The sequence below is a fragment of the Microcebus murinus genome, chromosome 1 (assembly GCF_040939455.1).
Source record: "Microcebus murinus isolate Inina chromosome 1, M.murinus_Inina_mat1.0, whole genome shotgun sequence".
NCBI lineage: Eukaryota > Metazoa > Chordata > Mammalia > Primates > Cheirogaleidae > Microcebus > Microcebus murinus.
The window spans coordinates 163,007,114-163,023,700 of NC_134104.1; the positions used below are offsets into that span (position 1 = coordinate 163,007,114).

General features: G+C 43.0%; 2 protein-coding genes across 6 annotated transcripts; both read left to right on the plus strand.

Annotated features, from left to right (window-relative positions):
- The first annotated feature begins 896 nt into the window (after window positions 1-896).
- RPP14 (ribonuclease P/MRP subunit p14) lies at window positions 897-15,305 on the plus strand. 5 transcript variants are annotated; one of them, XM_020280400.2, is made up of 7 exons: window positions 900-1,033; window positions 1,636-1,696; window positions 3,410-3,507; window positions 3,607-3,691; window positions 13,918-13,994; window positions 14,337-14,415; window positions 15,168-15,305. In XM_020280400.2, exons 3-7 carry the CDS (start codon window positions 3,431-3,433, stop codon window positions 15,222-15,224), a joined length of 375 nt encoding a protein of 124 aa, XP_020135989.1. In that variant the 5' UTR covers window positions 900-1,033; window positions 1,636-1,696; window positions 3,410-3,430; the 3' UTR covers window positions 15,225-15,305. The 5 variants fall into 5 exon arrangements, with proteins under 5 accessions (XP_020135988.1, XP_020135989.1, XP_012644801.2 ...); XM_012789347.2 differs by lacking the exon at window positions 900-1,033 and adding an exon at window positions 1,046-1,434; XM_020280399.2 differs by lacking the exon at window positions 1,636-1,696 and having other exon boundaries at window positions 897-1,033.
- A 37-nt stretch (window positions 15,306-15,342) lies between these two features.
- Window positions 15,343-15,883, plus strand: HTD2 (hydroxyacyl-thioester dehydratase type 2). Its single transcript, XM_076009053.1, has one exon. The coding sequence runs from the start codon at window positions 15,343-15,345 to the stop codon at window positions 15,847-15,849; it is 507 nt and encodes a 168-aa protein (XP_075865168.1). The 3' UTR covers window positions 15,850-15,883.
- Window positions 15,884-16,587: the final 704 nt, after the last annotated feature.

Here is a 16,587-nt window from a genome sequence, read left to right on the forward strand (position 1 = left end):
CAGCTACCTCATGATTGTGTGAGGGTTCCATGAGATACATGTAAAAGTTTTTGCACAATGCCTAGCACAAAGTGAGCACTTAATAAATATTAGCTACCATTACTATTATTGTTAAATAGACACACTATATATTTCTTGGGTGCGGGGGATATATCTTGTTCTTAACTGAGTTTCCAGCACCTAGAATAGTGCCTAGCACATAAAAGGTGCTCAAAGTACTTAGTGAATATATGTACAGACAAAACTTGGCTTACATTTGGAAATAGGACCAGGTGGGCCTTTTCATGTCAACCCAGATAGAACACCTACTATGTGCTGGGAGCCAAAAGGGACATTGAGAGTAGGTCCTGCCCTTGGGGCATGCCTGACATGGGAGATGTTCAGAAGAGGAAATGCTATAAATAAATGTGTTGAATGAATGCATGCATGAAGAAATGAATGACTCTCCAGGGCCAAATAAACACGCCCCTAACCTGCACCCTATGCCGACAATTGCACACACGGCTTTCTGCGGAGCGGGCACCAGAGGGCGCTGAGCTCGGCCGGTTTCAGCTCCTGATCAGGATTCACTCCTGGATTCGAAAGAGGACGCCGCGCGGTGACGTCATATCCGTCCGAACGTCACGCAGCGGGGGGCGGGATAGGGGGGAAGCCAAACGTAATCATACCAGGAGTTTCCCGGCCCCGGGCTGTGGCCACTGCGGGGGGGCTCCAAATGTTGGCACATCATTGCTGCGAACAGGAGTGAGGGGAGGCGTCAGATTGTCCGACAGAGAGCGGATAGGCGGAAGCCCAGAGGAGAGCGGCGATTTTCCGGGAGCGGTCTCAGTCGGCCGCGCTGGTGTCCCGGGCACGCATGCGCAAGGCGGGAGCGCTGGGGCGGGCGGTGCGGGGCGGTCTGGGTTACCTCTCCGCCCCGGCGGAAGACGGCGTGCGCCTCTGCGGTGTGCGGTCTGGGTCGCGGAGGGTGGCGGTGAGGACTGCGCGGGACTGCGGACCGCGTATTGAGCGCGCTGCATGCGCCAGGCGTGAGGTGGGCGATAAGTCAGTGGCGGCCATTAGCCGAAAAAAGTTGACAACAACCCAAGTGCCCGACAGTAGGGGATTGGGCTTTTTAAATTACTGACTTAGCTCAATAATTGTATGTTGAGCGCTTCTCTGTGTGCGACGCTTCGGTTTAGGTCCTTGGGCAACAGCAGAGAACCAGACCTCTGTGTCTTGCGGACGCCTGCCGGGGCGGGGCGCGGGGGCGCGGTGAAGCGTGGGTTACGCAGCTGTGTGAGAAGGCGGCGGATTCTTTGAGAAAGGAGAGTAGGGGACTAGAGCTGACGCCTGGCGTGCGAAAAAGAGCTAGGAGGCCTGTGTGGTGGAGGGGATGAGCACAGGGACAATGGCATGACGTGCGGTCAAGCTGCGGGGAGAGCAGCGGTGCAGGTAGGTAGAGCCTTGCAGGCTGCCTAATGACTTTGACCTTACTTAGGGTAAAACGGGACACATTGCAAGGTTTTGAGCAGAGGAATTAATGCAGCTTGAGTAGATTTTAACAGGCTCACTGGCAGGTGTAGAGAATAGGTTGAGAAGGGAACTAAGGGTGGAAGTAGAGACGTTCGTTATTAAAAACTGCGCATCTTGCAGCCACAAAAAAGGCGGACTTCAAAGAGGATGATGACAGTAACTGCATGGATCATATTTTGTGGTAAGCGTGATGAATATACCAGGCTGTAGAGAGCGTTTCTCAGGCATCATCTCCTTTAATGTTAGAACAGCCTGCAGAGGGCAGTGTAGTCACTGACCCTGAGGACTCAGGCCTGTGGAGAGGTGAATGCTTAATAAACATTTGCTTCATAGGTGTTTTTTCAGTTGTAAAATATGTGAAACGTAAAATTTATCATTTTAACTATTTTTAAGTGTACCGTTAAGTGGCATTATGTATATTCACATTGACTGTGCAGCCAGCACCACTCTCTTATCTCCTGAATGCTCCTTAAGTCTTAATTTTTATTGGCATCCTAAACCCCAGGCCTAATTTCACTCCCCTACTTTAGGCAGCCAGCTCCATTAAGGCAGTTGGTAACTGTAAAAAACACCTGTCGTTTGCCAGGCAACGAATGAAACAGATGAGGTTTCTGCTCTCCCTGCTTTTGTAGTCAGGGCAGACTCTAGTGACTGGAAAAGAAGCACCAGGTAACTATTGATGTCTTAAAACCAAAGATGCTCTTGAACTTATAGATCTACTAGTACCATCATTCTCTCAGTCATATGTTCAATAAATGTTTGTTGAATATCTACTTTGTGCCAGATGCAGTAAGTATTAATGTTTGGTGAATGAATGAATAGGCATAGCTCCTTGACCCAGACTTTTCCTTTTCTCCAGAGGTCGTCATCTGGGAGTGGTTGGAACTGTGCCTGACTCAGAGAAGGTTTTGGAAGTGCTAGTCCATAGCTGTGTCACCTTAGATAAGTCCCTTTCCTTGCATGGGCCTCAGTTTCCTGGATCCCATGGGGGATCCATATATTAAACAAATAGAAGACAATGTTAAGAGATTGCATAACAGGTGTCAGAGAAGGCCTCCCTGAAGAGGTGACATTTAATCTGATACTCGAAGGATGAGGAGGGGTTATACAGGGGGAGGGTAAGGTGGGAGTGGATCCAAGGAGAGGAATTCTCTACAGGGAGATCAGCATATTCTAAATTCCTGAAAGTTCCAGCTCTGTTAGATTTGGCATTGAGTGCTTAGTCCAGAAATTCTTCTCAAACCCCTTGCTGTTCAGGTGCAGTATTTCACAGGGCTCCGAATAGTCCTGCACAAACCTGGCCTCTGGACTGAGAGAACAGGCAGACCCAGAATGGCAGGGGTTAGCAGAACTACTACCCCTCCTTCTCCTGTCCATGTTCTGTGTTGACTGAGAGTAAACAAGAATAGGGCCTTCAAGTCCCAGATTTTACTCCTTTATGCTTTTACTTTTTCTTTGGATTAAGAGGCATCATGACAGAGTGGTCTTGAGAGGGCTCAAGAGTGGTTGGAATCTCTGGGTGCCTTTGGTCAGGTTTAGCTATCTTTGCTAAGCCTTTGTGTCCTCAAAAATGGAAATAATAATAGCTTTTACTTCATAGGATCATTCTGAAGACATAGAAACTAAGGCATTTGCAATGTTTAGAAGAACTGGGTGGCTCAGTAAGGAAAAATGTTAGCTTGGGTTATGATATTGGGATTTAAGTAAGAGTACAGTGGTTTGGCATATAAAAAATCTAGAAACTTTTGTATCTATATGGGTAACTTTAGTTTAATCAAAATTAGATGAGTTATTGTACTATGAGGTTTTTGAAAAACCAAATAGGCCAAATTCTTATTAAAAATGAAAAATAGTTTGTACCCTGGTAATTTCTAGCCCTTTTGACTTACTGTAGGTGTGATCAGCATTGGAAAAGATGCCTGCCCCAGGTACCACATATGAAAGAGTAGTTTACAAAAATCCGTCTGAGTACCACTACATGAAAATCTGCCTGTAAGTTTAGTTTCCTAAGATCTTTTTTAGATTACTTTTAAAAAGGAGGCTGAATAGCATGAAATTTAGTACAATGTCTATTTTAATGTTATCTTACAGAGAATTTCAAGATCATGGAGTTGGCCTGAATGCTGCACAGTTCAAACAGCTGCTAATTTCAGCCCTGAAGGACCTTTTTGGAGAGGTATGGAATCATTTGGTAGACTGAACATTCCTAAGGTCTTTGTAAATAATACAGAAAGAATGCTTCCCAAACATTATTTTAAAACTATTTGAAATTGCAGAAGCAGACTTTCAGAAATGGCGAATTTTTGGTAGGTTTGTTCTAATATGTCTTCTACTTAACAAGGAACTTGTTAGACAAATGTTTGTTTTAGCACAGTGCTACTCAAAGTATGATCTAGACTGGCAACCTGCAAACTGGTTTTCTGCCCATCTTGAAGAGATAAGGGGTTTGCACCAGAACCAGCATACCACCTGTTTTAGTGAAAAAGTCCCCTAATGAAAAAAGGGTGAGCTGAACCAAATAGTATGCTTAGTGGTATTGTTGATTTACATTCTTAGTCAACTCCTTGTTTTATCATAGACCACTTTGAGCAGCTTTGTCCTACCACCCACTGAGAGTAGGCGTAGAGTATTGGAAGTTGAGAGAGAACAAAGAGGATTCTCAGGAGATTATTTCCTGATTCATATAATCTGTCTAATCAAAAGCTGCTAAGCACCAAAATTTAACTTTTACTCTGCAGAAGTCTCTGTTAAGAGGATGAAAAGACAAATTACAGACTGGGAGAAAATATTTGCAAACCACATATCTGACAAAGGACTAATACCTAAAATATATAAAGAACTCTCAAGTCTCAATAGTAACAAAACAATCTAATTAGAAAGTGGGCAAAAAAACACTAATAGACATGTCACTAAAGATGTACAGTTGGCAAAGAAGCACATGAAAAGATGTTTAACAACGTTAGCCATTAGGGAAATGCACATTAATAACAAAATGTGCATTGGAATCAGATATCATGCACCTACAAGAATGACTGAAATAAAAAATAGTGATCCCCCTAAATGCTGGCAAGAATGTAGAAAAACTGGATCACTTATACACTGCAGTGGCTATGTAAAATGGCGCAGGCAGTCTGGAACATAGTGTGGTGGCATCTTTAAAAAAGTATACATATACCTGCCATATAACCCAGCAGTAGCATTCTTGGACGTTTATCCCAGAGAAATGAAAATTTACATTCATAGAAAAACCTGTACACAGATATTTGTAACGGCTTTATTTATAATAACTAAAATGTGCAAACATCCCAAATATCCTTAATTGGGTGAATAATTAAACTGTGTTACATTCATACCATGGAATATAGAATATATTCAACAGTAAAAAGGAATGACCTGTTGATTTACACAACTTGAATGAATCTCCAGAGAATTATGGTAAATGAAAAAAGCCAGTCCCAAAAGCTTACATACTGGGTGGTTCCATTTATATAATGCTCTTATTTTTTTCCCAACACTACAGTCTATTAAGAGAGCCCCTAGTGCATTTATTTTATTTTATTTATTTATTTTTTATTTTAGCATATTATGGGGGTATAAGTGTTAAGGTTACATATATTGCCCATGCCCCCCTCCACCCTCCAGTAAGAGCTTCAAGCGTGTCCATCCCCCAACCGTTGTACATCTTACTCATTATCGTTGTATATACCCGTCCCCTACTCCCTACTCCCTACTCCCACCCTCCCGACACCCGATAAATGTTACTCCTATATGTCCACTTAGGTGTTGATCCGTTAATACCAATTTGCTGGTGAGTACATGTGGTGCTGGTTTTTCCATTCCTGAGATACTTCACTTAGTAGAATGGGTTCCAGCTCTATCCAGGAATATACAAGAGGTGCTATATCACCGTTGTTTCTTAAAGCTGAGTAGTACTCCATGGTATACATATAGCACATTTTATTAATCCACTCATAAATTGATGGGCACTTGGGTTGTTTCCACAGCTTTGCAATTGTGAATTGTGCTGCTATAAACATTCGAGTTCAGGTGTCTTTTTCATAAAGTGACTTGATCTTTTGGGTAGATGCCCAGTAGTGGAATTGCTGGATCAAGTGGTAGATCTACTTGTATTGCTTTGAGGTATCTCCATATTGCTTTCCACAGAGGTTGAACTAGTTTGCAGTCCCACCAGCAGTGTAGGAGTGTTCCTCTCTCTCTGCATCCACACCAGCATTTATTGTTTGGGGACTTGTTTATAAAGGCCATTCTCACTGGAGTTAAGTGATATCTCATTGTGGTTTTGATTTGCATTTCCTTGATGATTAGAGATGTTGAACATTTTTTCATATGTTTGTTGGCCATTATTCTGTCTTCTTTTGAGAAGTTTCTGTTCATGTCCTGTGCCCATTTTTTGATAGGGTTGTTTGATTTTTTCTTGCTGATTTTCCTGAGTTCTAAATAGATTCTAGTTATCAGCCCTTTATCAGATGTTTAGCTTGTGAAAATTTTCTCCCATTCTGTGGGTTGTCTGTTTGCTCCCTTGACAGTTTCTTTGGCTGTGCAGAAGCTTTTTAATTTGATCAGGTCCCATTTGTTTATTTTTGTTGCTGTTGTGATTGCCTTTGGGGTCTTCTTCATAAATTCTTTGCCTAGGCCAATGTCTAGAAGGATACTTTCAACATTTTCCTCCAGAATTCTAATAGTTTCAAACCTAAGGTTCAAGTCTGTTACCCAGCGTGAATTGATTTTTGTGAGAGATGAAAGGTGTGGGTCTTGTTTCATTCTTCTACATGTGGCTATCCAGTTTTCCCAGCACCATTTATTGAATAAGGATTCTTTTCCCCAGTGTATGTTTTTGTCTGCTTTGTCGAAGATTAGTTGGCTATATGCAGATGGTTTTATATCTGGGTTCTCTGTTCTGTTCCACTGGTCAATGTCCTTGTTCTTGTGCCAGTCCCAGGCTGTTTTAATGAGTATAGCCTTGTAGTATAGTTTGAAGTCTGGTAAATTGATACCTCCTATTTTATTTTGATTGCCTAGGATTGATTTTGCTATCCGAGATCTTCTCTGGTTCCATACGAAGCGCAAAATTATTTTTTCTATATCTTTGAAAAATGATGATGGTATTTTGATAGGGATTGCATTGACTCTGTAGGTCACTTTGGGTAGTATAGACATTTTAAGAATGTTGATTCTGCTGACCCATGAGCATGGTATATTCTTCCATCTGTTTACGTCCTCTGCTATTTCCTTCTTCAGTGTTTCATAATTCTCCCTGTAGAGGTCTTTTACCTCCTTAGTTAAATATATTCCAAGGTACTTTATTTTGTTTGTTGCTATTTTGAAGGGAATTGAGTCTTTGATTTGGTTCTCACTTGTACTGTTGTTGGTGTATATGAATGCCTCTGATTTTCTGTGTATTGAGTTTGTATCCTGAGACTTTACTAAATTCATTTATCAGTTCAAGGAGTCTCTTTGTTGAATCCTTGGGGTTTTCTAGGTATAATATCATGTCATCAGCAAAGAGTGAGAGTTTGATCTCTTCTGCTCCCATTTGGACACCCTTAATTCCGCTCTCTTGTCTGATTTTGTTGTAGCAAGGACTTCCAGCACTATGTTGAACAGAAGTGGAGATAGTGGGCAACCTTGTCTTGTTCCAGTTCTAAGTGAGAATGCTTTGAATTTTTCCCCATTCAGTATGATAGCGACTGTGCGTTTGTTATATATGGCTTGTATCATTTTTTAGGTAAGCCCTGTCTACGCCTATTTTGTTGAACGTTCTTATCATAAAAGGGTGTTTAATTTTGTCAAATGCTTTTTCTGCGTCTATTGAGAGGATCATATGGTCTTTGTTTTTGCTTCTGTTTATATGGTGAATTACATTTATAGATTTGCGTATGTTGAACATCCCTGCATTTCTGGGATGAAGCCCACTTGGTTGTGATGGATTATTTTCTTGACAAGCACCTGCATTCGATTGGATTTGATTAGGATTTTGTTGAGAATTTTTGCATCTATATTCATGAGGGATATTGGTCTGTAGTTTTCTTTTTTTGTTGCATCCTTTCCTGGTTTTGGTATCAGGGTTATGTTCGCAAATGTGTTGGGGAGGATTCCATCCTTCTCGATGTTGTGGAATAATTTCTGCAGGATAGGCATCAGTTCTTCTTTGTAGGTGTGGTAAAATTTGGGTGTGAAACCATCTGGTCCAGGACTTTTTAGGAAGGTTTTTTATTGCTGTTTCAATTTCAGTACTTGATATTGATTGGTCTGTTCAGGAATTCTGTTTCTTCCTGGTTGAGCCTAGGAAGGCTTTGTGTTTCTAAGAAATTATCCATTTCCTTCACATTTTCCAGTTTGTGTGCATAGAGGTTTTTATAGTATTCATAAATTATATCTTGTATCTCCGTGGCATCAGTTGTAATTTCTCCTTTATTGTTCCTGATGGAGCTTATTAGAGATTTTTCTTTTCTGCTTTTTGTTAGTCTAGCCAATGGTGTGTCAATTTTGTTTATTTTTTCAAAGAACCAACTTTTTGTTTTATTAACCTTCCATATAGTTTCCCTGTTATCAATTTCGTTTAGTTCTGATTTGATCTTAATGATTTCCCTTCTTCTGCTGGGTTTGGGGTTGGTCTGTTCTTCTTTTTCCATCTCTTTGAGATGATTCATTAGGTTGTCTCTTTGTGATCTTTTCGAGTTTTGGATATAGGCATTTATGGAAATAAACTTTCCTCTCAGGACTGCTTTAGCTGTGTCCCACAGGTTTTGGTAACTTGTGTCACCTTTGTCATTTAGTTCAAAGAATCTTTTGATTTCCATCTTGATTTCCTCGTTTATGAAGTGCTCATTCAGCAGAAGGTTGTTTAGTTTCCATGACTTTGTGTAGAAGTGAGAACTCCTGTTAGGATTGATTTCTACATTAATTCCACTGTGGTCTGAAAAGATACATGGTATAATTTCTATTATTTTAAATGTTTGAGGTGTGCTTTGTGTCCTAGGATATGGTCAATCTTAGAGAATGAGCCATGAGCTGATGAGAAGAACGTATAGTCAGTGGTTTTGGGGTAGAATGCCCTGCAAATGTCAGTCAGGCCCATTTGTTCTAGAGTTCTGTTTAAGTCCATTATTTCTTTGTTGATTTTCTGTTTAGAGGATCTGTCCTGTGCTGTCAGTGGGGTGTTAAAGTCTCCGTCTATTATTGTTGTGGGAATGTGTACAGCTAGTGTTACAGCTCTTGTTAACCGCTCTTAATCGTTTGACCGGGTAAAGAACCAAGCGGCACACGAAGAGTTGGAGAACAGCCTTTATTCTTCTACAGAAGGCTCAGCACACCTTACAGCTCTCTTGAAGTCTTCCGATCTTCTGCCTCTTCTGCCCCCCTTCTTTGTTCTCCTCCTGCTTTTATACCCTTGTTAGGGCTCAGAAAGCATCCAGCCAACTACAGGCTTTAACATCCAGTGAACATCAAGCTTTAACATCCAATCAAAAACAGTGGGATTCAAAAATTATCCAATCAGGATCACACAAGTAGCGTGGTGGAAAAAGGCAGCAGCATGCGGCCGGTGGCACTTGGAGCCCTGGGCGGCTCTCTGCCGCGGCGCCCGGCCCCAGCAGCGTGCCCTCCAACTGGCCATGCGCCCTGCTGGCCCACGGAGATTCAGAGCGACGGGGAGGCGGCCACGTCCCGGCGTCCAACATTTTCTGTATCATTATGGTGGTGGTGTTTATCCATTGGTTTAGATCAAGTAGAGTTTGCTTTATGAATCTGGGTGCACCAAGGTTGGGTGCATATATATTTAGAATTGTTATGTCCTCTTGTTGAACTGTACCCTTCACCATTATATAGTGACCTTCTTTGTCTTTTATTACTTTTGTTGATTTAAAAACTAAGTTATCTGTAATCAGCACCACCACGCCAGTTTTCTTCTGGCTTCTGTTTGCTTGAAATATTGTTCTCCACCTCTTTACCTTTGCCGGGACGTGGCCGCCTCCCCGTCGCTCCGAATCTCCGTGGGCCAGTGGGGCGCATGGCCAGTTGGAGGGCACGCTGCTGGGGCCGGGCACCGCGGCAGAGAGCCGCCCAGGGCTCCAAGTGCCACCGGCCGCATGCTGCTGCCTTTTTCCACCACGCTACTTGTGTGATCCTGATTGGATAATTTTTGAATCCCACTGTTTTTGATTGGATGTTAAAGCTTGATGTTCACTGGATGTTAAAGCCTGTAGTTGGTTGGATGTTTTCTGAGCCCTAACAAGGGTATAAAAGCAGGAGGAGAACAAAGAAGGGGGGCAGAAGAGGCAGAAGATCGGAAGACTTCAAGAGAGCTGTAAGGTGTGCTGAGCCTTCTGTAGAAGAATAAAGGCTGTTCTCCAACTCTTCGTGTGCCGCTTGGTTCTTTACCCGGTCAAACGATTAAGAGCGTCCTTGCAGGTTAGATATGTTTCCTGAAGGCAGTAGATACTTGGCTTGTGTTTTTTTTTTTATCCATTTGGCCAGCCTATCTCTCTTGAGTGGTGAGTTCAAGCCATTCACATTTATTGAGATAACTGATAGGTGGGGCAGATTTCTGTTTATTATGTTGGGTTGAACTTTGTTGCTTTGTTTTCTTTCTTGAGCCATTGTAGAGTCTGGGCTTTCATCTTTAGCTTTGAGTAGATTTACATTCGTGAGTGTTTATTATGCTGATCCGTGGGTAACACTGTTTTGAGTGCTTCTTGAAGGGCTGGTCTTGTCTTGGTGAATTCCCTCAGTTTTTGCTTATCTGAGAATGTCTTAATTTCTCCTTCATATAGAAAACTTAGTTTTGCAGGGAACAAGATTCTAGGCTGGGCATTGTTCTGTTTCCGAAGAGTGAGAATGGGGCCCCAGTCTCTCCTTGCTTGTAAAGTTTCAATAGAGAAGTCTGGCGTTATTCGGATTGGCTTTCCTTTGTATGTTATTTGCTTCTTTCATCTTACAGCTCTTAGAAGGGCCTCTTAAGGTGATATTTTGGTCAGTCTGATGACTGCATGTTGTGACATCTTCCTGTTTGCATTGAATCTCCCAGGGGTCCTCTGAGCTTCTTGAACTTGTATATCGAGATTTTTAGCAAGGCCTGGGAAATTTTCCTCTATTATATCTTCAAATAGCTTGTCCAACCCTTGAGTGTTGTCTTCTTCCCCTTCTGGTAACCCTTTGACCCTCACATTAGGTTTCTTCACATAATTCTACATCTCTTGTAGGCTTTGCTCTTTTCTCTTGTTTCTCTGCTCTATCTCTGTGACTGATTTATTTACTTGAAAGGTGTTATCTTCAATCTCTGAGATTCTTTCTTCTGTTTGATCTACCCTGTTGTTGAGGCTTTCCACTGTGTTTTGTAGTTCCCTGAATTGATTCTTCATTTCCAGGAGTTTGGTTAAACTTTTCTTAATTGTATCAATTTCTTTAGTGAATTTTTTGTTCCAGGTCCTGGAGTCTTTGTGTTTTCTTTGTGTTGGTTATCCAGTTGTTCTTGAAGGTTGTTGAATTTTCTTACGATCCACATTCAAAATTATTCTTCTGTCATTTTGGTGGCCTGATTTTGGTTGGTGTCTGTTTCTAAGGGGCTGGTGTTCCTCTTTGGGGGTGTGGTTTCCATTTGGTTCTTCATATTTCCAAAGTTCCTTCGCTGATTTCTTCTCATCTGGATCAGTTGTTGTTTCTTTCCTTTAGGTTTTTGTTTGGGTATTCACATGCCTTGTTTAGTCTCTGAGCCGGTAGGTGGTGTTTGTGGGTGAGATTTGACCACTCCCTGTATGATGAGTCAGTAGGTGTTGTGAAAAGGGTGTGCAGGATGCCGTCCCTGTCAGTAGATGGTGCTTGCTTGGAGGAGCAGGCTATACTGTTGTTTTTGTGTCCTGTAACCAGCTCTTGTTCCTATAGAGAGGCACTCTAGTGCCTCAGGTGGTCGATGGGGCCCTGGGACTTCCAGGTGTGTCCTTTTCTCTCCCTCAGTGAGGGCTGGTCTGGGAATGAGTCTTGGTGGAGCTGGGTTGGGTCAGCCTGCCCTCAGGCACCACCAATGCCGTTAGCAGGGGTCAAAGTTCTGTTCTCTGCTTCCAGGAAAAACTGTCAGGGAGAGGCTGGAATGGCCCCCTTCAGTCAGAGAGTCTGCGTGTGGGGAGGGGCTGTCTGAGACATGCAGGCTGGAGCGGGCCTCACTCCTTTCCACCGTCCCCAACTCTGCAGCTACTCCTAGGCCTCTGCCAGCAGGCCAGACCCCACACCACCGGGTCTCCTCTGGCTGTGATGCCGGCGGGGAGGTTCCCTGTGCAGGAACACCGCCTGGGCTGGGCTGGGCTGGGCTGGGCTGGGCGCAGGACCTCCATTTGGGATGAGGGCTGCAGTCAAGGACGCTCATCTGCCCCTGAAGGCGCACACACCTCAGTAGGCTCGTTCAGATATCTGTTCTATGCCCCGGGCAATGTGAGACCTGGGTGCACGGGATCTCGTCTGCAGGTCTGACCTCTGGATCCTGGAGTTCAATCCCTAACCCCACCAGGGAGAGGAGTGCCAGTCCCACTTCACCCACGGGGAGCCCATGCTGTGTCTGTGTCTCTCAGCCTCAGGATCTGCCCTGTTCTCTGTGCCAGCAGCACTTGGGAGGGCTGGCGGGTAGGGAGCTCACCATCTGAGTTCCCCTCAGTCAGCTGTAGGGCCCCAAAAGGGAAGGTCCTGTTCCCTGGAGATGCCTCTGGCTGGTGGCTGTATTGTCTCTCTCGGCAGCCACAGATAGGGTGGGGGAGGGGAGAATGAGGCAATATGGCGCCTGCCACACAGCTCAGATCTGTGCACGCGGAGGTGCCCGAGGGAGTTGGGAGCCTGGTGCCGCGTCCGCTACTGGCTTACCGCCCGGCCGTCTCTGGGCTAGTGTCCGCAGGTCTCTCCACCCGCTGGGGAGCCACCAGCAATAGCAATCTGAGATGCAAGAGGGGAAAGTTAGCCGCTTCACCTACCCTTGCTGCTGGTCTCCAGGCTGCTCCGGAGGTCTCTGCTTCTAGTTCTCCTCCGCAACCTCCTCCCGTGGAGTCTCCTGTGGTCTCAGGTACCCCTCCTTCCTACCCTCATCCGTTGTATGCTTGTCTTCTTGTTTCTTTCTTCTGATTTCTCCTAGAATCTGTGTTTTCTGCAGAGACACCTGTCTGGTGGTGTTTCTCGTCCACCATCTTGATTAATCTCCGTATATAATGCTCTTGAAATACTATAATTATATAATCTGAAGAAAGACTCCAGTTGCCAGGGGTTAATTTAGGGGTGGGGAAAGAGGAGTGGGTATTGCTATAAAGGGGCAGAACAAGGGTATCTTGTGATAGTACAGTACCTTGTCTGGATTGTGGTAGTACTTACATGAAGCTACCTATGTGGTAAAATTATGTATAGAACCACACACGCATACATAATGAGTGAGTGCCTAACTAGTAAAATGTGAATAAACTTTGGATTGCACCAATACCAGTTTCCTCGTTTGATACTGTACTATAGTTATATAAGATGTTACATATGGGGGAGGCTGGGTGAAGGGTACATGGAACCTTCCTGTACATTTCTTTGCAATCTCCTATGAGTCTACATTTTCTAAATAAAAAGTTTTTAAAAATGTGTGTGCCTTCTATGTTTCAGGTATAAAACCTTGTTCCTGGGTTTTTTATGGCTGTTAACAAACATGGTCTCTGCTCATCAACTAATGGTCTTGGTTCTTGTAGTAGGAAAACATGTTAAAGAATTAATGATGAAGGCCGGGCATGGTGGCTCACGCCTGTAATCCTAGCACTCTGGGAGGCCGAGGTGGGTGGATTGCTCGAGGTCAGGAGTTCAAAACCAGCCTGAGCAAGAGCGAGACCCTGTCTCTACTATAAATAGAAAGAAATTAATTGGCCAACTAATATATAGAGAAAAAATCAGCCAGGCATGGTGGTGCATGCCTGTAGTCCCAGCTACTCGGGAGGCTGAGGCAGGAGGATCGCTTGAGCCCAGGAGTGTGAGGTTGCTGTGAGCTAGGCTGACGCCACGGCACTCACTCTAGCCTGGGCAACAAAGCAAGACTCTGTCTCAAAAAAAAAAAAAAAAAAAAAAAAAGAATTAATGGCGAGAATTATGAAACAGAAAGTATGGTGTCCTGTATAGCAAGAAGATTGAGTCTAGGGAATCAATGAAGGATCCATTTAAAATGAAGACTGGAAGGGTGAGGAGGCATCAGCTATAGGAAAAGGTATAGGAAGAGCATTCCAGCAGGGGGAGCTGTACATAGGCAGCTTAAAGGGCCAGCACCGTTAAATAAAATACTGCTTTTTGTGGAGGAGAGAAACTCAAAAAGAGTTGACAGGATTAGTAGAGTTGAAGAGTAATGATGATAATAGTCTGCTAATAGCATTATTCCATACGTAGGTTGATTCTGCCTTACCCTTGGATGTCCTAACCTATGAAGAGAAGACCTTGTCAGCCATCTTGAGAATATGTAGCAGGTATGACAGCCAATGGAACGTTTCTAGTATAACAGGACAGAGAGACTGGTGGAGAAATAGGACAAAAATGCTCTCTTTAGGGAATAAGAATAATTTCATCATTGCGAACTCTTAGCAGCTTTTGGGAGTTTAAACTAGAGTGAATATGAACATTCCACCAGAACCTTAAACTCTAGAGAGAGCAAAACTTATGACTTGGTTACAACTGTGGGGTTTCCCAATTGATGGTTGTAGTTGTAAAATCAGAAATGTATATTTTAGAAACATTCTTAGAATGTATATTTTAGAAACATTTTTTTTTCTCTGCCTATGACACACTGCATTTTCTTGATCTTTCTGCAGCGGTCTTGTCAAATTGTGGAGTTCTTTGACCCTATTAGGATCCTACAAAGGCAAAAAATGTGCTTTCAGAGTGATTCAGGTAAAGATAATTTCTTCACATATTTATACAAGACTGAGTCAGTGGATCAATTGTTTCTTTCTTTCTTTTTTTTGAGACAGAGTCTCACTTTGTTGCCCAGGTTAGAGTGAGTGCTGTGGCGTCAGCCTAGCTCACAGCAACCTCAAACTCCTGGGCTCAAGCAATCCTTCTGCCTCAGCCTCCTGACTAGCTGGGACTACAGGCATGCATCACCATGCCCGGCTAATTTTTTCTCTATATATTAGTTGGCCAATTAATTTCTTTCTATTTATGGTAGAGATGAGGTCTCGCTCTTGCTCAGGCTGGTTTCGAACTCCTGACCTTGAGCAGTCTGCCCGCCTCGGCCTCCCAGAATTGTTTCTTAATATAAGTGTCTCATTTTTGTGCTCGCCTAAGTGTAGTATTATTAATATTATCTAGCTACGGAAAAAAAAATCCAGGATTTGATTGTTTCCAAAAATGTGAGACAAAGCACTTAGATTTTAGGTTCTATGGGGGAGATGTTTTGGTATAAAACTTGCAACTCTTATGGTAAAGACTTAACTTTTAGTGCTTAATGCCAAATGTTTTATGTATAGGATGCTCTTTCTGAGCTTATGCCTACTTATTTAAGGCTTCCTCCAGGGTGATTTTTATAATGCTACTGTGTCAGCTTTGCTTACCCTGTAAAACTTGGTATATTTCCTTATTGCCTTGTATTTTAGTGCAATTTTCTCCCGATATTGTCTTAACATTTTTTTTTTCTCTTGTAGGTTTCACCATTTCTCCTTGCATTATCTGGTAATAGTAGGGAACTAGTATTGGATTGAATAGCCTTCAATTTCAGGAACATTTCTCCGCTCTCTAAAGTATGTTTTGATGCATGCATGATGTTTGAAGATTGAAGCAGGCTAAAAGCCTCGTTGATGAAATTTGAGAGTGCTGAAGATGTTCCCAATAATTGCCAGCCATCGCCTTTGTTGGGGTGGGCTTCAGAGGAGAGTCTGCCTGAATCCGCCAGTGCTGAACAGGCAGCACTTTAGGCATATGCACATTAGAATTGGAGACCGGGCTGAACTTAGCAGGGCCTTCACACAGAGGGATGTGGCTACCTTCTCAGAATTAACAGGGGATGTCAATCCTTTGCATTTAAGTGAAGATTTTGCAAAACACACCAAGTTTGGAAAGACAATTGTACATGGAGTTTTGATCAATGGACTCATCTCAGCTCTCCTGGGTACTAAAATGCCGGGACCAGGCTGTGTATTTCTTTCCCAGGAAATTAACTTTCCAGCCCCTTTATATATTGGAGAAGTTGTTTTAGCTTCTGCAGAAGTGAAAAAGTTGAAGCGGTTCATTGCTGTTATTGCAGTGTCATGTTCTGTAATAGAAAGTAAAAAGACTGTTATGGAAGGCTGGGTTAAAGTTATGGTCCCAGAAATTCCCAAATCCTGAGATATGTGATTAAAGATGCAAGTTCAAATACCAATGCTGTTGTTACTCAAGAGTAGCTGGGGAATCGGAGATTGCTGCTCTTCACTAAGGAATGTCTGATAGGCCCAGAAGCCTGTTATGGGAGGGGAGCAGGTATAGGGGCATTCACATGTCCCCTCTTTAATATGACCTTATGTTTCACATAGACTTCAATATATGTGGGATTTCATCATCTGTCTAGGTTTGTTTAAATTCAACGAGTATTGGGGAGGTTATTTATCTAAAGCAGGCGTCCTCAAACTACGGCCTGCGGGCCACATGCAGGTGTTTTTGCCCTTTGTTTTTTTTTACTTCAAAATAAGATATGTTCAGTGTGTATAGGAATTTGTTCACAGTTTTTTTTTAAACTATAGTCTGGCCCTCCAGCGGTCTGAGGGACAGTGAACTGCCCCCCTGTTTAAAAAGTTTGAGGACCCCTGATCTAAAGGCTCTACTTTTGGGATTTCGAATCTAGATAAATATGCACTTGGGTAACAAAAACCTACCTATATTTGTGTAGAGTCAGTTTTAATGACTTGATCTAGCGTTTAATTATTGAAGACAACAATAGAAGTTGGGTCATCTTTGAAGAGCAAGGATGCTGTTTTCATGGGCCTCAGAACGGCAGCATGTGCAGGCTCAGATCCACCTAAAGAAGAGTCTTTACAGTGAATCGCTAGACATACTGAAAATATATGTAACTTCAAAACAAAATAGGGA

What these genes read in the sequence shown, in the direction of transcription:
- RPP14 (XM_020280399.2), top strand. Translation starts at nt 3,431, where the DNA reads ATGCCTGCCCCAGGTACCACATATGAAAGAGTAGTTTACAAAAATCCG. An exon ending in TGAAGGACCTTTTTGGAGAG is followed by an intron (nt 3,692 to 13,917) that starts GTATGGAATCAT and finishes TTCCATACGTAG; the next exon opens with GTTGATTCTGCCTTACCCTT. An exon ending in GTGCTTTCAGAGTGATTCAG is followed by an intron (nt 14,416 to 15,167) that starts GTAAAGATAATT and finishes TTTCTCTTGTAG; the next exon opens with GTTTCACCATTTCTCCTTGC.
- HTD2 (XM_076009053.1), top strand. Translation starts at nt 15,343, where the DNA reads ATGTTCCCAATAATTGCCAGCCATCGCCTTTGTTGGGGTGGGCTTCAG.